Here is a 24,245-nt window from a genome sequence, read left to right on the forward strand (position 1 = left end):
CATCTGCAATGACAGCATTAGTTTTCACAAGTACTCTGACAACATTGCACACTATTGCACCCACCCGGCCCTCACAACTCCTCCACTGGTGCTAAATTACCAGGATACTCTTCAACCTGACATCCAGTACTGGATGAGCAGCAATCTCCTCCCATTTACTCAGATTGAATCCTTACCCGGTTAATAAAGGTGGTAACAAAGTTCAAAGACTTCATGAAGTTCTCATTTCCAACACTTCTTGAGGCATCGATAATAAAGAAGATATCAACTTTTGTCTTCTGACCTGTGTTGACTAGTGTTCCCGATCTATGATCTGAGGATATATAAGCACAGATAGTGCGAATGACTGGAGGAAGCAGCATAATGATGACACACTGACCTTATTACTGGGAATATTATTAGAAAGGAAAGTCTTGAGGCAGCCTTTGTGTTTGTTCCTTAGAATCCTTTCCATTATATATATATTGCTGATAAGGGTATCTTTGTCAAAATATCAGTTGAAATTTAGACCTGGACAGATGCTAAAGGATTTTGGCCATGCAGGATTTTACAGCCTCCCTTGACCCAAGATCGGGAAATCCCACCTGAGGTCAACAGACCTTCCCATTGTCCACCCTTCACCTGCTCCGATTCCCATGTTGGGTGACGTGGTAGAATTCCGTCGCTAATAGATCTTCCACTGTGTTAGACTATCCTGCACCATCACTGATAGAAAAGTATCATGGAATAGATCTATTGAATGTGTAGTGTCTGCAAATTCATAACTAAAGGCAGTTACCCAATTGTCAGAAATCTTGTGACCATGTACAAGTGTCTGTGGATTAATCCACTGCAGGAAAGGCCAACTCAGCATCTTAAAAGGACAGACCAGGTTAACAACTAAATATCATTACCCAGTCTTATCTACCCATTAGCAGCCCTTCCCCAGGAGGGTGTTGGCAATAATAATGATGAAAATTATCAATGAGAGAGATGGTGGCGCAGGGTAATGTCACTAGACAAGTGATGCAGAATCCCAGGGTTATGCTCTGGGGACACGGGTTCAGATCCCACCATGGGAGCTGGTGGAATTTAAATTCCATTAACAAAATCTGGAATAGAAAACTAGTCTCAGTAATGGTGGCCACGAAATTATCGTCGATTGTCATAAAACCCCATTTGGTTTACGTTCAGGAAGGAAATCTGCCATCCTTACCAGGTCTGGCCTGTATGTGACTCCAGAGCCACAGCAATGTGGTTGATGCCTAACCATCCTCTGAAATGGCCCAGCAAGCCACTCAGTTCAAGGGCAAATAGCATACCATTGGACACTGTGTCCTCCCTCTCCATAGACACCCAGGCACATTCCATTTGGAATGGGCAACTAATGCTGGCCTGGCCAGCGATGCCCATACCCCATCAAAGAATTAAAAATAGCACTGATCCTACCTTTATTGTGTATTTTTGACTCCAAGATGTCCAATTCCTTTGTCAGATCCTCCACATTATCAAAAGAATGTCTGCCTATTCAACAATGGAAGGTAGTATTCAACATGCTTTGTGTTATTTCAATAGTAATTGATAAAAATTGCACTTATTAATATAATAGTTTGTGTGCCTCACCTTGGCATGTCTCATCTTTGCTGTTCACTGCACTAGTGACTTAATAAAATATGATGTTAAAATGAGGTCACATCTGCCCTCTCCATTGGGTGTTGGTCTGAACGATGAGTCCACTTAAGGCATTTCAAAGTTCAATGGGTCGGGGAATCATTCTGTATTTTTATTTCACCTCCAGTGAGTGTATCGAACATGGTGGGTTGTGGTGTCGCCCAGTTGTTTGTCATTCCTTCACCCATAAACTTGGCCAAATTGAAGGAGACGTGAAGGAGGTCAGGCTGTCTCCATATGGTAATTGTTCAATGGATTCAAAGGCAGATGGTAAAGTATGAATCCAGACACAATCCTTTCCTTAATAGTTGGTTTATTTACAGAATGCAGCATTACATATCGCCGTCTCCCATCTTTTGACCAACCTATGCATAGAATTACTCCAAACAAATAGTCAAATTAGAGTGATAGCCCCAAAGGGGCAATGGCGAGTCTTTCCAGCTGCGCTCGCCCCCACACCCCCATCCCCGAACCTCCCGTCCCAACCCGCCTCATCCACTACGATTGCAGTAGTGGGCGGGATGGAAAAATTCTGCCCAAAATCTTAAAGGAAATTTATCGAATTAAAACGAGATGTCATGTTAAAGGGCTGCTACCCAGTCCCCCTGGGGTGCCCTGACCCTCACAGAACTCCTCCAGCATACCAAGTGGACACTGCATTCTCCCTCTCCATAGACACCCAGTCACAAACATGGCTGCAAAACAAGGTATCTCTTTTTGTACCTGTCCAAGATAATAATTCAATCCACCTTAACAATATATCCAATATAACAAAGACATTCTCTGCACCAGCATCAACATTGGGATGTGATTGATGAAGAGAGAGATCTCTATTTAATTTCATTGGTGTTTGTTCACAGATATATACTGGGATAGGCTGGGAACCAAATGTGAAAGCCAAAGACTTAGCCGGCTACAATGTCTCAATGCTCAAGTCAAACCCCATCGCCCTGATAGAGCACAGAACATTGTATTGCAGCATGCCTGAGGGATCCTGCAGTCAGGATTCGATCACCTTCCTCCCAGCCCCCAACCCCCTCCCCACCATTGTAAAGGGATATATCTCATGTCACACTAGTTAAATGAAACATTTATGAAATACTAGCTAGGTTTCAGTGAAATGTTACTTTTGGTAGCAGCATCATGGTTTAGAAAGGATGTCAAGGCCTTACAGAGAATGCAGAAAGAGATTTACTGGGGTACTATCTGAGGTGTGACGGAGTTTAAATATGTGGAGAGACTGAGGGTGCTGAGGTTGTTCTCCTTAAAGCAGAGATGATTTGAAGGAAATTTGACAGACCTGTTCAAAATTATGAAGGGTTTTGGTAATGTAAATAAGGAGAAACTGTTTCTCGAAGCAGAAAGGTCAGTAATGAGAAGACACAGACTTATTGACATAAGCCAAAGAACTGGAGGTCATGGAGGAAATAGTTTTTTTACACATCGTGATCTAGGCGATACTGCCCGAAAGGATCTGGACGCAGTTTCAATAGGAGCTTTTGGAAGGGAATTGAATAAATACTTCTAGGGAAACAAATGACAAGGCTACGGGAATGAAGCTGGGGAGGGGGAATGAGTTGCTGAAAGAGCTGGCACCAGGGTGATGGGCTGAATGGTCTCCCTCTGTGCTGCACCATTCTTTGATTGGAGTGTGGATTTCAGCACCTCAGCATTATGAGGTGGAGGACTCGGGAAGTACACACTGTCTTTCCTCAGCATTGCGGAGGTCTTTTACAGTCGGTGGTGGAGTGCAGGGCAGGCAGTTCATTACAAATAAAGAAGGCCAATCGGAAACTAGGATCCTAAGTCTAAACAAAGGAAACGACAAAGCTATGAAGTGTGAGTTGGCTAAGACAGTTTGGGGAACATCATTGAAAGGCATGATGGGGAATAGGCAATGGCTAATATTTATAGAATTAAGGTATGCTTTGCAACAATTATAAATTCTTATCTTGCACAAAAACACAAGAAGAAAGGTGCCCACCTATGGCTAACAAAATGAATGAAGGATAGTGCTTGATTCAAAGAAGACTCATAGAATCCTACAGTACAGAAAGAGGCCATTTGGCCCATCAAGTCTGCACCAGCCACAATCCTACCCAGGACCTATCCCCATATATTTACCCACTAATCCCCCTAACCTATGTATCCTGGGACACGAAGGGGCAATTTAGAATGGCCAATCAACCCACCCGTACATCTCTGGACTGTGGTAGGCAACCAGAGCACCCGGAGGAAACCCACACAGACACAGGGAGAATGTGGGAACTCCACACAGACATTGACCCGAGCCAGGATTCAAATTCAGGTCCCTGGAACTGTGAAGCAGCAGTGCTACTGTGCTGCCCAGTTGCCAGAACAAGTAGCAAGCTTGAGGATTGGGAGCAATTTAGAATTCAACCAAAGAGGGCCAAGAGACTGATTAAAAATGAGAGTAAACTTGCAAAGGACATAAAAATGGACTGGAAATGGCAGAGCAATTAAACAACTGATTTAGTTCTGTCTTCCTGGAGGAGACACAAATAATTTCCCAGAAATGCCAAGGAATCAAGGCAATCCAGTGAGAGGGGGAATTGAAAATTATTAGTATTACTAGAAAAAAGTGCTGGAGAAACTGATGCGATTGAAAAGTGAACAGGGTTGATAGTCTACATCCCAGTGCACTGAAGGAGGCGGCCAGGGAAATAGTGGATGCGTTGGTTATCATCTTCCAAACTTCTGGAGATTCTGGAACAGCCCCAGCTGATTGGAGGGTGGTAAACGTAACCCCACTATTTAAAAAAAGGAGGGAAAAAAAAAGGGAATTACAGACCAGTCAATCCAACTTCAGCCGTAGGGAAAATACTAGAGTCTAAATGATATGATAACAAGAGACTTAGAAAATATCAACGGTATTGGACAAAGTCAACACTGATTTGTAAAAGAGAAATCATGTTTGACAAACTTACTGGAGTTTTTGAGAACATAATTAGTAGAATAGATTTGGATGAAACAATTGTATGAGCTGTTTTTTGGATTTTCAGAAAGTTTTTGGTAAGAGGTTAGTGTGCAATTTTAAATCACATGATATTGGGCCTAATATATTGGCATGCATTGAGAACTGGTTAGCAGACGGGAAACAGAGAGTAGAAATAAATTGGTCTTTTTCAAGGTGACAGGCAGTGACTAGTCGGGTCCCACAGGGGTCAATGCTTGGGTCCCAGCTTTTCACAATATACATAAATGATTTGGATGAGGGAACCAAAGATAATATTTCCAAGTTTGCTAATGACATCAAACTCGGTGGGAATGTGAGTGGTGAGGAGGATGTTAAGAGACTTCAAGGTGATTAAGACAGGTTGAGTGTGTGGGCAAATACATGGCAGATGCAGTACGTGGATAAATGTGAAGTTGTTCGCTTTGGATGGAGAAACAGAATGGCAGGGAATTATTAAATGATGGTTGGTTGGGAAATGTTGACATACAAAGGGACCTGGGTGTTCTAGTACATCAGTTATTGAAAGCTAGCACGCAGGTACAGCAATCTGTTAAGAAGGCAAATGGTATGTTGACGTTCGCTGTAAGAGGACTTGTATACAGGAGCAAGGATGCTTTACTGTAGCTGTACAAGGCCTTGCTGAGACCACAGCTAGAGTACTGTCTGCAGTTTGGTCTCCTTATCTAAGAAAGGATATGCTTACCAAAGAGGGAGTAGAGCATAGGTTCCTAACCCTAACCCAGACAGGCTCCTGGGATAAAGGGATTGTTATATAATGAGAGATTGGGTCGACTGGGCCTGTTTTCACTGGAATTTAGAAGAATGAAAGGGAATCTCATTGAAACGTATAAAATTCTGACAGGCTACATGCAGGGATATTACTTTCTCTAACTGGGATCACAGTCTCAGGAAATGGAGTAGGCCACTTAGGATTCATGAAATAGAAACCCTACAGTGCAGAAAGAGGCCATTTGACCCATCAAGTCTGCACCAACCACAATCCCACCCAGGCCCTACCCCCGTATATTTACCCGCTAATCCCTCTAACCTACATTTCTCAGGACACTAAGGAGCAATTTTAGCATGGCCAATCAACCGAACCCATACATCTTTGGACTGTGGGAGGAAACCGGAGCATCCAGAAGAAACCCACACAGACACAAGGAGAATGTACAAACTCCAGTGACCCAAACTGGGAATTGAACCCAGGTCCCTGGAGCTGTGAAGCAGCAGTGCTAACCATTGTGCTACCGTGCCGCCCAATGATTGAGATGAGGAGAAACTTAGGCATCGACTAACTAGCACGTGAAGTAAAAGTGAAAATACTCAATCTAGAAAAAGGGCAGCTATTATTTTGTATCATTAAGAAAGCAAACTCAAACTTCCTTCAAAGTCTTTTGGATTTAATAAACAGGAAAACTCTCAAATCTTCGTCTCACTTATGGATGCACGTTGGAAAACTGCAAATCATAGATGTTCATAATGCAAAGATATAGCTGGTCGCTTCCCTGAAGAAAAATATCCAATTAAAGACCAGTGGCTGGAATTCTCTGACCTCGCCTGCGGCTGGGATTCTCCAGTCTCGTTGCAGTGCATGGAAATTTGGCTGAGCGTCAGATTTTCCATTCTTGCTGGAAGTGGTGGTGGCGTGAATGGAATTGGAGAATTCTGGTCTAGGATTTTGAGACAGGCCTTGAAGTTGAAGTGTAAATGAAGATCATAGGAAGATCAGAAGTAGGAGCCATATAATACCACAAGCCTGCTCCACTAGTTGATAAGAACATGACTGATCCTGGGCTTCAACTCTACCTTCCTGCCCAATCCTGATATCCTTTGATTAGGGTGCAAGGGCCAGAATTTTGAAGAATTTTTGGAAATTCTTCATCTTGAAGCTCTCGCCCTTTCGCCTACTTCATAAAAACCCACAAAGACAGCTGCCATCTTTGATGGTCTGTCAGCATTGGTAGGCCTCCTAGTTGGTTCCTTGTGCCACACAATACCATCTTGGCTGAGTTTCACCCCATCTTCACCCCATTCTTTTCAACTAACTTAACAGTCATGACACTTAATGTTGCGGGTTTATTCGTACAGCAAGCTGGATCGAAAATTCTCAGTTCCCTCCCCCCTCCTCCAACTCTGCATTGCACTCACATATTCAGCCTCCTCTTAAATATACCCATGCTGTGTGTCTCAAAATGGTAACAAGAAGGCGAATGGAATGTTGGCCTTTATAGTGAGGAGGATAGAATATAAAAGCAGGGAGGTCTTGCTGCAACTGTACAGGGCACTGGTGAGGCCGCAGCTGGAGTACTGTGTGCAGTTTTGGTCACTGCACTTGCGGAAGGATATATTGGCCTTGGAGGGAGTGCAGAGGAGGTTCACTAGGCTGATACCGGAGATGAAGGGGTTGGCCTATGAAGAGAGATTGAATAGACTGGGTCTGTATTCGTTGGAGTTTAGAAGGCTGAGGGGGGATCTTATAGAGACGTATAAGATAATGAAGGGGATAGATAAGGTAGAGGTAGAGAGATTCTTCCCGCTTAGAAAGGATAGCAGGGCTAGAGGGCACAGCCTCAAAATAAGGGGAGGGGGCAGTTTAGATTGGAGTTGAGGAGGAACTTCTTCACTCAAAGGGTGGTGAGTCTCTGGAATTCTCTGCCCGTTGAAGTGGTGGAGGCTACCTCGCTGAATATATTTAAGTCACGGGTAGATAGGTTTCTGATTGACAAGGGAATTAAGGGTTATGGGGAGAAAGCCGGAAAGTGGAACTGATCCACTTCAGATCAGCCGTGATCTTACTGAATGGCGGGGCAGGCTCGAAGGGCTAGATGGCCGACTCCTGCTCCTATTTCTTATGTTAAGTTCCACATTCTAACCACTCTCTGGTTTAGTGGCTGCTGAGGCTCCGTGGTAGCTCTCTCACCCTGAATCAGAAGGTTGGGAAGTTGAGGTCTGTTCCAAAGCTTTGAACTCTTATGCAACATTCCAGTGCAATATTGAGGGAGTATGCACTGCTTAATGACTAAGTGCTCTTGGGCAATCATAAAAAAAATTACACTACTTTGAGTTCTCACTCTTGAACTGTGTTAATTATACATCAGTTGATTGTATACAGGTGGAGGGCTTCAACTGGGGTTTCACTTGAGTACATATAAAGAGGCACTTAAACTGAGGTGTGGTTAAGTTAGGAGTTTTATGCTTGTAATATTTCTCAACGTAAATACATGTCACACTAAGTAAAGATTGGCTCCAGCATCATACTTTCCCAACTGACTTTCTGAAATAAAACAGCCTGACCAATAACATTTTAAAATAAATAAAAGTACATTTTAGTTTATTTATTAGTATCACAAGTAAACTTACATTAACATTGCAATGAAGTTACTGTGAAAATTCTCTAGTCGCCGCACTCCAGTGCCTGTTCAGGTACATTGAGGGAGAATTTAGCATGGCCAATGCACCTAACCTGCATGTCTTTCAGACTGTGGGAGGAAACTGGAGCACCCTGAGAAAACCCACACAGACACAGGGAGAATGTGCAGACTCCGGACAGACAGTGACCCAATCTGGGAATTGAACCTTATCCCTGGTGCTGTGAGGCAGCAGTTCCTACCACTGTGCCACCGTGCTGCACAGATAATCTGCTCATTATCACATTGTTGTTTTAGGGATCTTGCTGTGCATAAATTAGAATCTCTACTTCCTACGTTACAACAGTGGTGTTATGCCACAATGTAGTTAAGCAGATCCAGAGGTTATGAAAGGTGCTTTATAAATGTTTCCTTAAAGATGTTTCTGCTGAATATCTGATTGCAAATAATGCCATGAGAGACATGTTTGTTGTGATAAAAGCCTTGGAAGGAATGAAATGTAAAGAAGTTTACTTTCACATCGAGGTTCCACTCCAGACCACTTGCCAGATTCCAAGCATGTACGTTGTGCTGAACCACGCAAAAAGTGTTTGCTGCCACAATGATACCGGACAGTTGAAAAGATACCAAAATTCTTCCCTTCCTTCCTCGCACCGAAGGGGATTCCAGGATTGGGGCAGAACATGTCTAAGTGGAAAAAAATACAATCACGCTGAATACAGAGACCTCCTGGACCCAGTTAATCTGAAGCTGCTCCTGTCAAACTGTCTATTCAAAATGGTGACTGTATTTACATCTGGAACCTCCTGCCCCAACTCCGATTTTTTTTACATGATATTGATAGCTGTTTTCGGAACACTACGCTGTGTAAATTATCAGTCATTTTTGCAGTGCTAACTGTTCAAAGGCTCTTCATTGTTTGTGGAACTCACTAGGATGTGCTGGGAGTGTGAAAAGAATTAAATAAATACAAGTTGCTTTGCTTTCCTGCTCACCTATTTACATAACAGTGGCATAATCTAGTTGGGAATGTAGGCACACAGTTTATTCTATGCAAAGCTGTTTGGGATGTTCCTGGCAAATGTAAGAAGACATTATGAAATGTAAGTCTTCCTTTTCTTATTGAAACTGGAACATCTCCAATCTGTGTGGAACCCGCCCATATTAATGCATTCTGTAATTGTAATACTGTTAAATTGACCTGTTAACACTGCACTGTCATCCTCAAGTTCTGCTTCAGATAATTAAGATATGGAGATGCCAGTGTTGGACTGGGGTGGGCACAGTAAGAAGTCTCACAACACCAGGTTGAAGTCCAACAGGTTTATTTGGGATCTCGAGCCTTCAGAGCACTGTTCATTCATCAGGTGAGTGGAGGAGATAGGAGTAATGCTCCAAAAGCTTGTGATTCCAAATAAACCTGTTGGACTTTAACCTGCTGCTGTGAGACTTGTTACTTGGATAACTAAGGGAACAGTCTTCTTATAGTTGACTAAGTAGCATTGTGCAATAAAGTAGTTACCATGGAGAAAACTATTTTGTTTAGTCTGTTTTTGTTTAGTGAGCCCAGAGTTAAATGTAACTTCGGGGTGTCCTTGTTACTGTGTCAGACCATGTAGGAGGACTGGAATGTGTAAGAGAATTCTTGGAAACTGTTCTAAATCCAGATCCATTGGGTGGGATTTTACGTCGCGAAACCATAAAATCCCTCCCGAGTTCATTGGACCTTTCCATTGCGGGCAGGATGAGAACATTTACCCCATTTTCTCTGTATTTCCTTCCAAAAGATTGTTGTCCTCATCAACAGTGTAAAAGAACAAATAAATACCTGTGTTACTGTTACATCTTGGCAAATTGCCTGCCCATTGGCCATTCGGTAAACAGGTCCTGATGGCTGAACCAATCAGCTGGTATCCATCAAAGCACTGAAATCTGACGGAATCACCGACTTTGTAGACATTCTTATTAGGGTCAAATAATCCAAATTCAAAATTTTCTGGAGCCAGGCAAGTCATTTCTGCAATTACAATTTAGGAGAGAATTAACATTGATTATTTTATAAATAATGTATTTTTTGGGGGAAAAAGAAAAGGATTTTCCAGGACTAGATTAAACTGATTGCACTTCAGGTATATTCTTATCTAAGATGTCCCCAAATGGGAGATACTCTACAGCAAAACTCATGGGGAACTGCATTCACACTTTATAATTACACAGTTAGAAATCTGATTCCCTGGCATAGAGGCAATAGCTCCAAGCTTGCAATAGTGTGTCCTCTTTAACACAGACTGTGTGGTGTTTTCTTCCTCATAAATTTATCAGAATGTGGAATAAAATTGCAAGGGTTACATCAGAGTCATAGAATCCCTACAAGGCATAAGAGGCCACTCAGCCCATCAAGTCCACACTTACTGTCTGACAGACTACCTCACCCAGACCTTCTCCGCCCCGCTCTATGCATGTAGGCCCACACATTTATCATGGATAATCCATGTAACCTACGCATCTTGGGACACTAAGGAGCAATTTACTGAGCCAATCCACCTCAGCTGCACATCTTTGGAGTGTGGGAGGAAACCGGAGCATCCGGAGGAAACTCAGGCAGACACGGGGAGAATGTGCAAATTCCACACAGACAGTGACCCGGGGCTGGAATTGAGCCTCGGTCTCTGGAGCGGTGAGGCAGCAGTGTTAACCATCGTGCCACCCCCAGAGGCTGAAGATTAGTCTCAGTGGCAGTTAAATATGTGAGTTAATGCTCCCATTGGCATAGAGAATTTGGCACAAGTGTATTAAGCTTTCATAAGACTACCTTGCCTACCTGCATTAAAAGGTTGACCACACTCTGACCCAAAGGGATCACTAGATATAGTTTAATGATATTACCGTGCAACAGTAACAGGGAAAATGGATGTACCTACTGGTCAGGTGGGGTGGGGGCAGTGTGTGGGGGAAAAGGGCAGGGGGTCATTGGGGTCTGCTTTCTTAGGACCTCAGGGTGTCCCCCACGCACGCCGGATAGAAAATTTGAATCCATTTGTTTGTAAGTTTACGTGTATCTTTACTGCTGATGCTAACAGACCCTAATTTAGAACTTATCCACCAACTTGACAACAGAATAAAAAAAAATGACCTTATTGAACCTCCCGGCTCATGGAATTCAAACAGGAGATGCCAGTGTGTAATGATCATGGAATTGAATGGACTAGGTTTGGTGGACGAGGGTTTGCGGGCTGGGATTGGGACACCCACGTGTAAGTGGCACAAGCTGGCATCCACGATGGATGGATTTAAAACACCAAATTATAATTGGTTTCTCAAAGCCAGCACCACTTTTTTAATATTAAAACTGGTTTGATTTGATAAGGAATGTGCAGCGAATAATATTTTGGGTAGTTTATACTGAACTTTAACTCAATTAAAAGTGGCTTCCCCATTATACTGCTTAGACGTATCACTGGGAAGGGGACTTTGACTTTCCCAAGACAAACCTTCACATGTTGCCACCGATGCTTGCTTGCGATAAACATTTCTCAGTTGACTCCAACTGCCGGACTTGGTGCAGTATCTCCAATTGACTGGAAAGGGGTAGAATCCAGCAGGACAAATGTAACTCATCACACTTCCTTCTACTCTATTCTTTGGCCATTCAATTCTTCCTCCGTTAATGACCTCTTCATTGCTGCAAAGTAGATCTTCTATCGAGCCATCACAAACACAAAGGGCGCAACATTAGATATGAATGTACTGCTTGCTGTTAACATCTTGAATCAAGGCTCCAGTGAATCTATTTATCTCTATAGTGAATATATTTCCCCCTCTGAAATGAATACTTACAATATCAATCTATCTTATGACATTAATCTATTTTCAATAAAGCTCAAGTTTTAAAGTTTATTTATTAATCACAAGTAAGGTTTACATTAACACTACAATGAAGTTACTGTGAAATTCCCCTAGTCGCCACACTCTGGCGCCTGTTTGGGTCAATGCATCTAACCAGCATGTCTTTCAGACTGTGGGAGGAAACCGGAGCACCCGGAGGAAACCCATGCAGACACAGAGAGAACGTACAGACTTCACACAGACAGTGACCCAAGCCGGGAATCAAACCCATGCCCCTGGCGCTGTGAGGCAGCAGTGCTAACCACAGTGCCACTCTTCCCTCCTCTGCTGAAGCTGTATTATGGTGTGTGTGTGTCTGTGTATGCGCATGCATGTGTGTGAGAGTCTAAGTGGGTCAGTGGTACTGGGCCATTTTGAGTTTGGGGAACCCAAATGTGCCCTCCCTTGCACACCTGAGCATGCACACACTCCCTAGAAAAGGTCATGGCTGATTTAATTTTCTCCTTGCTGACAAAAGGTCACAAAAGCCCAGTGCCATTTGTCTGCTGGGCTGAGATTAGCTATTGAACCTGAGTATCTGCTCATGTTGTACAACTACTTACCAATAAGGATCTTCTACCTGAGACTTTACTCTGAAATAAGACATTCCAACAGAAATTAGGGTTGGGATTTTGAAGAGGACTGTGTTCAAAGTTGAATAATAAAATGATAACAGTACAGGAGGAGGACATTCGACCCATCGCACTGATGGCAGGCATGTTGAAAGAGTTGTCCAATTAGCCTAATTTTTCGGAGACGTGCAACTTTTCCTTTTTCAAAACAGTGCAATCTGACTGAATCATTTTATTCACTTTGTAGACATTCTTAATCGGGTCAAACGATCCAAATTCAAAATACTCTGGCCTGAGACAAGTCATTTCTGCAGGGGACGCAATGGTCTCATGGTATCACCTCTAGACTATTAATCCAGAAACTAATGTCCTGTTCACCCAGGTGTGAATCCCGCCACAGCAGATGGTAGAATTTGAATTCCATAAAAAATATCTAAAGTTAAGAATCTACTGATGACCATGAAACCATTGAGGATTGTTGGAAAAACTCATCTGGTTCACTAATGTCCTTTAGGGAAGGAAATCTGCCATCCTTACCCAGTCTGGCCTACATGTGACTCCAGAGCCACAGCAATGTGGTTGACTCTCAACTGCCCTCTGATGTGGCCTAGCAAGCCACTCAGTCCAAGGGTGACTAAAGATGGGTAATAAATGCTGACCAGCCAGCGATGCCCACGTCCCACAACTCATTAAAAAAAGTTATCTCAGATCCTTTTTGAAATTTACAATTGAATCTGCTTCCAACACCATTTTAAGGAGTCCATTCCACATCATAACCATACTGCTTCTTTGCGCTAAATACCTTAAATCTGAGTCCAACTGCTGTTACTAACACTCTTACCAATGAAAACAAGTTCATATTTATTCCATCAAACCCATTCTAGGCAATTCTCTCTAAGCCCTTGACATCCTTTTTAAAATGTGGTACCCATGAGTTTAACACAATGTACCAATTGGCTTTTAAACCAGTGATTTAAAGATTTAATTTAACTCTCTTGTTTTTAAATTCCGCACCTCTGATCCCTTATGCTTTTCAATAGTGTTCTCACCTGGCCCTGCCACTCTCCAAAATCAAAAGAAAACTTATTTTACCCCAAAAGCCCTGAATGCAAAACACTTGAACATGACTGTTATAAAGCTGAGACTGCTCTCCCCTCTGAGAACTAACATCGAAACACCCAAAGAGGAGTACCTCACCCTATAATCTGTAAAAAGTGTGCGTGAAGTGGTGTGACCTGCTCTTCAGCAACTTCTAGTGGTTAAGTACAAAATAAACCCCTGACACTCACTCCAACATCAACATGTAATAATTTATTTATATAAATAACAGCAAACAAATTAACTAAACCATTAACAAATCCCTTCTAACTATTAAATATTCCCAAGCAAAACAAGATTCTAATGGTATGCTGTGCCAATAATACAATTCCCACGCATTAACAAGAATAGAATTTAGTCACTGTCTAAATTACAACCAGATTTTGTGTCTTCTGGAATATGCTGGGTTTTCTCTGTTGATTCTCCTCTCTGGAACTTCTTTCTTCTTTGATACCTTTGCTATCTGGATGGTGCTTTCCCTAAGACATAAATGAAGCAATGCCCATGTCCCACAAATGATTAAAAAAAGTTATCTCAGATCCTTTTTGTAATTTACAATTGAATCTGCTTCCACCACCATTTCAAGGAGTTCATTCTACATAACCACACTGCTTCTTTGTGCTAAATACCTTAAATCTGAGTCCACCTGCTGAGAGCCAGCGATTCTCTCTCTCTCTATCTTTCTCTCTCTCAAAAGTTAAGAGCTGTTAGCTCTGGCAGATGGCAATTTCTCTTTTTCTTTTTGTCCCACTGCCCCCTTCTTTTATACCCGTGATGACATATCAATATTTCTCACAATAGGACTGTCTTGGTAAAAACTGCAGCTTGGCCTTTTGACATAAATGTTTCAGTCTGGGCTCTCTGTGTACTTGTGTTTTAAATCTCTAAGTACAGAAAAAGCACCACCTTTTAACAGGACCACGCAATGCTTTACCACCCCGCCCACCCCCGCAGCATTTTACAAACACTGAATTGTAACTTCCAACTCCCAATCCACAATTACTCTACCCAACTTCACAATAAGACTGAGAATTAGATTTCAGGACAAGTGCTGGGTGTACCTTTAAACTTCTCCTTTCCTGAAACTACTTTAGGCTATATCTTGTAGATTATGTTATTTCTTCTTCTTTCTTTCAAAATGCATCAATTAAAATTGCTTTGCATCAAATAGAGTGCGCTCTCGTTCACATCATTCTACGTCCTCCTGAAGCCTGTTACGATATTCTTGATGGGCTCACCAAAAGTATTGTAAGTAAAATTGCAGCAATGAAGAAAATAATGGCACCAAAGTGAGAGAGGTCGCCAGGGCCAGTTGTTTCTACCCAAAGTTTTAAAAGATTTAGCATAGAAAATTGCCCTAACTGCAATCTTCCAAATTTCTGCTGTTCCAAGGGGTAGTTATGCCTGGAGAAGCGGACTGAATTTTCCGAAGAGATGATTAATGTACAGGGGAATGTTAATGGATGCTCTTTAAATGCATTTTCAGAGGGTAATTTATGATCAGAAACAATACACTAAGGTTGAAATTCATGGAATTTAAGGCAAATTATTGATTTGGTTAAGATATGGAATAAACGTCATGAGATAGACATAGGAAAGATGGGCATATACTTTAATTGGCAGGGTATGACAAGTGGCATCCTGCAGGGATCTGTGTTGGAGCTCCATAGTTACTCTAAACCAATATTAAGATTACTCTTTCCCAAATGTTGTCCTATTGAAACATGTTCCACAAGCCCTATTTCATTTCCTACAACTAGATCTAGCACTGCTTCCTTACTCATCGGGTTGGAAACAAAGGGCGTGATCTTATCGGCCATTCACACCACGCTCCCACTGCAGCAAAACTGAAGAACCAGCCAAATCTCCATTCACTGCAGCGAAATGGGGAAATCCCGCTGGCGTGAATGGCCGTAATATTCCAGCCATAATGTTCAAGGAAGTTCTCTTGTACGCATTTTATTAATTTCCCCCTCTTTTCCCATCACACTGCTGTTCTCCTCTTCCGTTTTAGACTAATCGAAATCTCATCTCTTGAATATTTGTTTCTCCCTTCCTGTAATTTTGGTGGCCTGAATGAAACAGCCAGAAGTGTCATAACTCCTCTAATTCTCTTTAATTTTAACTCAGTAGGTTTTTGCATTGAATCTCATCCAGTGCAGTCTCCTTCTATATTGTTCAACAGTAACCCAATCCAAGAACACCCCCAATTGCATCCAGGTGATATTTCCATTTCCAATGTGCCACTTTGCTGATGCAATGTTAGTTCTGTACAGTGGACTCACACTGATGTAGAACAGATGGTGTCTGCCATTGAGGTATCTCTGCAAGTGACAGCAGGAGGATACCTTCACCGTGAGCTGGATTTAAGGGTTAAAAGGGCAATGTGCAAGCCCCACTCCCTGCGAAAAAAAACTTCACAGCAAATTTCAAAATTGATCACAAATTGTTAATATGTCAAAATGTAGGTTTCACGCTTGTACCCAAGTTATCCTTTTGAAATGAGTCAGATTAAGAACACTTGGTTGAATAAAGTGAGGGATGGATAAGGCTCAAAAATCCACATACTGATCAAATACCAGAACCAAAACAATCGTTGAATCTGAAATTCAACTGTCTCCTGTTGAATCCAGACATTACCTGACACTACTTATTGCTTTGTCTCAACTACTCTCTCAACCTCTCTGCTGCTCCAGGAGGGGTGTAAAGGCATTTAAAGTGGCTCAGAGGAGATTTACTAGACTGACACCTGAAATGAGCAGGTTGTGTTATGAGGAGAAGCTGTTTGGACCTTGATCTACATGTTCTCATCAAAGGAAATAATGATCCAACTTAATTTGATCAGGCTCCCTCACCTATCAATCGAGCAAATCAATGCTAGGACCTGTAAAGCAATGACCTCTCTAGATTGCCTACAATATACAGTCTGTTTATTTCACTGGCATCTTATAAGGGACACTGCAGTTTATAAAGACCGCTGCTGTAAAGTACAAAGGCTCTTAAGCCCAGCAGTCACAGTTGGTTTTGGTCTTTTTATATTAGTGAACAGCAGCATTTTCTCTTCCCTTTTGGCTATAAGAACATAAGAACATAAGAAATAGGAGCAGGAGTAGGCCATCTAGCCCTTCGAGCCTGCCCCGCCATTCAATAAGATCATGGCTGATCTGTCGTGGCTCAGTTCCACTTTCCCGCCCTCTCCCCATAACCCTTAATCCCCTCTCTTATCAAGAACCCATCAACCCGCTTCTTAAAAATATTTAGCGAGGCAGCCTCCACCACTTCAACGGGCAGAGAATTCCAGAGATTCACCACCCTTTGAGTGAAGAAGTTCCTCCTCAACTCCGTTCTAAACCGCCTCCCCTTTATCTTGAGGCTGTGCCCCCTAGTCCTACTGTCTTTTTTGAGCGGGAAGAGTCTCTCCACCTCTATCCTATCCATCCCATTCATCATCTTATACGTCTCAATGAGATCTCCCCTCATTCTTCTAAACTCTAACGAGTACAAGCCTAGTTTATTCAGCCTCTCCTCATAGCTCAATCCCCTCAACTCCGGTATCAGCCTAGTAAACCTCCTCTGCACTCCCTCCAGGGCCAAAATATCCTTGCGCAGGTGCGGCGCCCAAAACTGCACACAGTACTCCAGCTGCGGCCTCACCAATGCCCTATACAGCTGCAGCAAGACCTCCCTACTTTTATATTCAATCCCCCTCGCTATGAAGGCCAGCATCCCATTCGCCTTCCTGACCACCTGCTGCACCTGCAAGCTGGGTTTTTGCGACTCATGCACAAGGACCCCGAGGTCCCTCTGCACCGTCGCCTGCTGCAGTTTTTCGCCACGTAAGTAATAGTCCTTCCTACCATTCTTCCTACCAAAGTGGACCACCTCACACTTGCCAACATTAAATTCCATTTGCCATTTCCTGGCCCATTCGCCCAGCCTATCTAGATCCTTCTGCAGACTCTCCACACCCTCCGCACAATTTGCCTTTCCCCCAATCTTGGTGTCATCAGCAAATTTCGACACCCTGCACTCGGTTCCCTCCTCCAGATCATCTATATAAATGGTAAATAGCTGAGGCCCCAGCACCGACCCCTGGGGCACCCCACTAGTCACCAACCGCCAATCCGAATAGCACCCATTGACCCCCACTCTCTGCCTCCTATTTGACAACCAATCCTCTATCCACGCTAACACCCTACCCCCAACTCCATGTCCCCTGACCTTCTGCAATAACCTCTTGTGAGGTACCTTGTCAAACGCCTTCTGAAAATCCAGAAAGACCACATCCACCGGCTCTCCTCTATCCACTGCCCTAGACACATCCTCATAGAACTCCAGTAAATTTGTCAGACACGACTTCCCTTTAATGAAACCGTGTTGCGTCCGCCCTATCAAGCTCCAGATAGGTTTACACTAAAGAAGGGCTTGAAATCTCCTGTACTGTTTCTTAATTTTAACACTGCTGGCATATCACTGATAAGAGTCTTCGTTATTGCCCATCCCAGCTATGTTTGAGAAGGTTAGCCTCCACCTTGTACAAGTGCTGTCCATGTGGTGAAGGTACTCCCAGAGTGTTGTTGGTTCAAAGGGCTAGATGGCCTACTCCTGCTCCTACTTCTTGTGTTCTTATGTTAGAAAGTCCCGTGATTGTGTCCACATTCTCACTGAGCCTGTATTGAGATATGGAGTCAAGAACCCAAACTGAGTGGGTAGTTTGTGAGTAAGCACCACTTCACAACATTACTGATTCTTCCCTCACTTTGCTCGAGATAAAGAGTAGGCTGATGGGGAAGTAGTTGGCAGGGTTGGTTTTTGTAGACACATGCGGTAGACATTTAAGGGGGTATTTCAGAATACTCAGAACAAGTATATTCCTGCTGAAAAGGAAAACTGGGAAGAGTGGAGACGCCATCAGTGGTTAAATAAGAAGGGGAGGCTCCTATTTCTTATGTTCTTATAACTATGCAAAGATGAGTTCCAGGTAAGATGATTGATCAGAATATAAAATAATGGCAAAGAATGACCATAAAGAACAATCAGAAGAAAGAATTTACAGTATGAGTGGAACCAAAAGAGAAAATGCTGGAAAATCTGGACAGGTCCAGCAGCATCTGTAAGGAGATAAAAGAGCTGACATTGAGAGTCCAGATGACTCTTTGTCAAAACTAAAAGGCGTCTCCCCCCAACATCTCCATCTGTCACACTTTATGCTCTGATTTCAGCTTCTCTGCCATTTGGCCATTCACATCTTCTATTCTGTCTGTGGGCTGCCATTAGCAGCCTTTCCCTTGTTTTTGTGATAATGACTCATCTTTCATTCCGTCCCCCTGCAGTATAAATATCTCCCACATTCTATGCCTTTTAGCTTTGACAAAGGGTCATCTGGACTCGAAACATCAGCTCTTTTCTCTCCTTACAGATGCTTACAGACCTGCTGAGACTTTCCAGCATTTTCTCTTTTGGTTTCAGATTTCAGCATCCGCAGTAATTTGCTTTTATAAAGCATGAGCGGAAGCTGGCTAGAAATGTAAAAATAGATAGTAAGAGTTTCTATAGGTATTTAAAAAGGTAGAGAGTAAGTAAAGTGAGTGTTGATATTCTAGAGAGTGAGAATTGGGACTTAATAACAGATTACAAAAAAATTGCAGATGAAATGAACAAATATTTTTCTCTGTCTTAACAAGAGAAGTTACAAAAAAATTCTAGTAATATCTGGAGATGAAGGGAGACAAACTTGGTAAAATTACAATCACTAGGAAAGTACTACTGAGCAAACTGATGGATTACCTTAGTTTTTTTTTTAAGTGCACTGGTACAACATCCATGATAATTGATTCTCGCATCTTTCCCATGACAAATGTTAAATAAACTGCAAGTCTCCAGGTCTTGTTGGATTCCATTATAGGGTATTAAAACAGATAAGTCATGAGGTAGTAGATGCATTGGTGTTAATTTTCCAAAATCGCTAGATTCTGGAAAGGTTCCATCAGACTGGAAAGTAATAAATGTGACTGCTCTATTCAAGAGAGGAGGCAGAAAACAAGACAATATAGTTCAGTTAGCTTAATGTCTGTCTTGGGAAAGGTGTTAGAATAGATCATTAAAGAGGTTACAGCGAAGCGCTTCAAAATGATCAAAGTTATTGGGAAGAATCAGTGTAGTTTTATGAAAGAGAAATCAGGTTTAACCAAATTACTAGAGTTCCTTAATGGAGCTACACATGCTCGATAAGGTGTGACGTCAAAAATAAAAACTCATGGTGTAGGAAGTAACGTATTAGCCTGGATAGAAGATTGGCTGGCTAGCAGAAAACAGAGAGCATGCATAAATGGGTCTTTTTCTGATTGGTAGGATGTGGCGACTAGAGTCTTGCAGAGGTTTATGCTGGGGCCTCAACTTTTTGCAATTTATATCAATGAGTTAGATGAGGGGAGTGAAGGCATGGTAGCTAAATTTGCAGACAACACAAAGGTAGGTAGGAAAGTATGCTGTGAAGAGGGCATTAGGAGGTTGCAGACAGATATAGATAGATTGAGTGGGCAAAAATCTGACAAATGGAGTATAATGTAGGGAAATGTAAAGTTGTTCACTTTGGCAGGAAGAATAAAAAAGCAGAATATTACTGAAACAGAGAATGGCTGCAGAATTACTAGGTGCAGAGAGATCTCGGTGTTCTAGTGAAATGAATCACAAAAAGTTATTATGCAGGTACAGCAGGTAATTAAGAAGGCTCATAGAATATTGTTCTTTATCACAAGAGGAATTGAACATAAAAATAAAGTTGTTACACGTCAGTTATAAAAGGCGTTGGGCATCGGTGAGACGACATCTCGAATACTGTGTGCAGTTTTGGTCTCCTTACTTAAGGAGAGATGTAACTGCATTGGAGAGAGTTCAGAGGAGATCTGCTTTATTGATACCTGGAATGATAGGGTTGTCTAATGAGGAAAGGTTGGACAGACTGGACTTGTTTCCACTGGAGTTTAGGAGAGGTGTGAATTGATTGATGTATATAAGAGGTATATAAGATCCTGAACTGTCTTGACACAATGGATGTGAAAAGGATGTTTCTTTTTGTGAGTGAATCCAGAACGAAGGAGCGCTGTTTTAACATTAGGGATCGCTCTTACAGGATGGAGATGAGGAGAGTTTTTTCTCTCAGACGAATGTGTGATTTTGAAACTCTCTATCTCAGAAGAAGGGTGGTGTGGCAGGATGTGTGTGTGTGTGTGTAGGGGGGGGCAGGTGGTGTGGTGTCATTCAACATTTTAAAGGCAGAGATAGATAAATTCTTGTTAGGCAAAGCAATCAAAGGTTATCAAGAGTAGATGGGAATGTGAAACTCAACACAAACAGATCAGCCATGATCTTAACGAATGGTGGAGCAGATTTGAGGGGCTGAATGGCCTACTTCTGCTCCTAATTCATATGGAAACAGCACAAATAGGGGGCTATTTGATCCATCATGTCTGTGCTGGCTCTCTGTAATTTTTATTCTACTTTTTGTGGACAGTGAAGCAGTTGAGCTACCCCACTGAATGTTTTTAAGGCAAGGATAAATTTTTGAACGGTAATAGAATTAAGGGTTATGGTGAATGGGTGGGTAAGTGGAGCTGAGTTCACAAAAAGATCGGCCACGATATTATTGAATGGCGGAGCAGACTGGAGGGGCCAGATGGCCTTCTCCTGTTTCTAGCTCTTACGTTCTTATGATATAAGACAGTAATTATCTAAATTGTTTGGTGGTTGCCAGTGTTATAGCTGCACTGGTACCACTTGGCTAAAGCCATAATTCATTCTGGAGCATGGGTTTTCAGTGCTGCAATGGGAATACTATCTGGGCCCAGAGTCTTTGATGTGTCTAGTTTGCTCACTCATTTTTTGATCTCATGTGGAGTGAATCAAATTGGTTGAAAACTGGCATCTGAATGGTGGGGACTTAAGGAGGAGGCTAAGAATGATCATCTACTGAGCACTTCTGACTGAAAATGATCACCAATGCTTCAGCAATGTCTTTTGCACTGCTGAAAGTAGGGATCTAAAAATTCCTTTGGTTTTCTTCAAATGTCCCCCAGTCCGTGTCTCAGTGATACACATCCATCCAATTTTTCTTCCTCCTCATCTGTTTTTAACCCCCAATTTCTCAATCAATTGTTGCCAGGACAAGGCTGTTGAGGGTTTGTTTCCAATGTCCACACTTGGTTATCTTTCACTCTCCAACTGTAATTAGCAACCATTTTGATCCTCGAACTTCTACTCTTGATCTAATCCACCCATTTGACTTTCTGTCCATCCAGCATCTTCCACCATTACCCACATTTCAAAACCTGTTTGCAGATCAGACATGATATCATTGAATGGAGGAACATGCTCGATGGGTTAAACACCTCTTTCTGTTGTTATGGTTACAGCTTGGTTGCATAGATTATTTGAAATGACCAAAGGGCACAAATACAAAATCTGTCGGTAAATAGTTTGGGGGTTACATGAAAGAAAATATTTATTTTTTTGGAAGCAATTATTAAAACATTTGGATAGGAAGCTGGTTTGCGTGATGGACTGGGCTATGTTCAGAACTTATAGTAGCCATGGATTTGCTGCCATACTTTGAAAGGGAATTTGACAATTTCCTGAAAGAAATGGGCTTTTCCAAGTCCAATTAGAAAATCCCAGGGAAAAGAAGAGGTCTATGGGGATTGAGGAGTGGGGTAGGACTAATGGATATATTTCTTTATGGGCTGAAGGGCCTCCTTGTGTACTGTAGTGGAGATGCTAACTGGCTTAGATTGCAGGGAGGTATGGACTCCACATTGGCCTTAGAAAAGGGAAGTTTTTTTCTGAGTTGACCATTTCCTGTCCCTCTTGGATCGAGTGATTGGCTACACTGTGTTTAAACAGGAGGGATCTCAATGGGCCGGGTGTCCGTATTCCACTCTTTTTGTTGGCTCCTATGTCATTTTCAGAAAATTAACTGATTGGTTTCATAAATCCTTCAAATGGAAGAATGTTAGAAATATGTTCAGTGACTATCCACAGGTATCTCCAAAAGTAATTTCTAGGCTTCCTCATGGTTAGGTTGTTTTATTGTCTTGCTCAGTCTGATTTTTGACAGTATTTCATTATAACAATCAGTCTGTCTGGATAGTGGTGACATGTACACTCTCTGATACACAACAAAGTACTTGGCATTGTCGTTAACCAGGTCCTAATGCCAGGCCAGTGGGAATGAACTGCGGTGTCTTCCGCTTAACAGCACAAGGAAACATGCTATTAACAAAAACTCTTCAACACCCATTGGGAGAGAAAAAGATCACACGCTGACCACAGATGATCAGATGCCAAAGCCTCCATCATTATGAAGTGTTTACGTAAAATCACAGTTCCTCCAGTTCAGAAGGAGGCCCATTGAGTCTGTACCGACTCTGACAGAGCAACCCATCCAGGCTCTATCCCTGGAGTCCCGCGTATTTATCCTGCTAATCCCCCTAAACTACATATCTTTGGACACTAAGTGGCAATTTCATATGGCCAATCCACCTAACCTGCATATCTTTGGACTGTGGGAGGAAACCGGAGCACCCGAAGGGAACCCATGGAGACAGAGGGAGAAAATGCAAACTTCCCAGAGACAGTGACTCAAGGCTGGAATCGAACCTGGATCCCTGGTGTTGTGAGGCAACGCCATGTGCCACCCCACATATAGAACGTATTTTCCCCAATACAGGTAACTTTACAACTCTCCAAGCCCATCAGATTCAACTGGAGGGACTTACAATAAGAGTAAGTGGGGATTATATTAAAAACCTGGGATTTCTGACTCCGCCATCGAAATCTCTGTTCTCATTGGTGAGACTGGGAGATCCTGCTGGCATGAGGGCTGGAAAACTCCAGCTGGTCATTTTTCATTCTCTCTTATTCTCTGCAGGGATGGTTGGAACTTGTCTGATTGACCCCCATTTTTCAAATATATCCGCTGTTTGTGAATTTGCCGTTTGTGGGGTTTTCCTAGAACATAACTCCGGCGAATGGTGGGACTTCACGGCAGAATGTGTCCATTCCCCACCCCTCACACACACTCCCACATCCCTTCCCGCACTGAATCCCACTAGCTCACTGTAGCATTGTAGACCAGAGATTTGTTTTGCAAAGGTACGGAATTCAACTGGCTGAAACCGTATAGAGCTCTGTGTCCGCACTGCCACTTCCCCAGTCAGAATCAGTCTCTCTATTACAGTGGGGTCATAGAACATAGAACACTACAGCACAAACAGGCCCTTCGGCCCACAAGTTGCGCCGATCACATCTACACCTACCAAGCCATGGAACTACCTGTAACTTCCAATGCCATTAGATCCCATATACTCATCCAGAAGTCTTTTAAAAGACCCCAGTGAGTTTGCCTCTACCACCACCGATAGCAGCTGATTCCACTCACTCACCACCCTCTGAGTGAAAAACTTACCCCTAACATCTCCTCTGTACTTGCTTCCCAGCACCTTAAACCTGTGTCCTCGCGTAGCGACCATTTCAGCCCTGGGAAATAGCCTCCGAGAATCCACCTTATCTATTCCTCTCAACATTTTATAAACCTCTATCAGGTCGCCTCTCAACCTTCGTCTCTCCAGGGAGAAGAGACCGAGTTCCCTCAACCTATCTTCATAAGACATGCCTCCCAATCCAGGCAACATCCTT

The 24,245-nt window shown here is 42.6% G+C and overlaps 2 protein-coding genes across 2 annotated transcripts in view; both read right to left on the reverse strand.

Moving 5' to 3' along the window:
* The window catches only part of LOC145357601 (complement C2-like), a 69,696-nt gene extending 53,506 nt beyond the window's left edge, over nucleotides 1-16,190 (reverse strand). Inside the window, exons 1-6 of the mRNA XM_080211081.1 lie at nucleotides 16,133-16,190; nucleotides 11,490-11,696; nucleotides 9,827-10,015; nucleotides 8,512-8,685; nucleotides 1,429-1,503; nucleotides 177-313 (exon numbers count right to left, since the gene is read on the reverse strand). Of these exons, the coding sequence (XP_080067207.1) occupies nucleotides 177-313; nucleotides 1,429-1,503; nucleotides 8,512-8,685; nucleotides 9,827-10,015; nucleotides 11,490-11,696; nucleotides 16,133-16,190 (840 nt within the window). The remainder of the gene's footprint in view (nucleotides 1-176; nucleotides 314-1,428; nucleotides 1,504-8,511; nucleotides 8,686-9,826; nucleotides 10,016-11,489; nucleotides 11,697-16,132) is intronic.
* The window catches only part of rad51d (RAD51 paralog D), a 39,751-nt gene continuing 27,099 nt past the window's right edge, over nucleotides 11,594-24,245 (reverse strand). The window contains exon 11 of the transcript XR_013889290.1: nucleotides 11,594-11,696. The gene's annotated coding sequence lies outside the window, so the exon portion shown is untranslated. The remainder of the gene's footprint in view (nucleotides 11,697-24,245) is intronic.

The sequence above is a fragment of the Carcharhinus amblyrhynchos genome, chromosome 23 (genome assembly GCF_965287045.1).
Source record: "Carcharhinus amblyrhynchos chromosome 23, sCarAmb.v2.hapA, whole genome shotgun sequence".
Taxonomy (NCBI): Eukaryota; Metazoa; Chordata; class Chondrichthyes; order Carcharhiniformes; family Carcharhinidae; genus Carcharhinus; species Carcharhinus amblyrhynchos.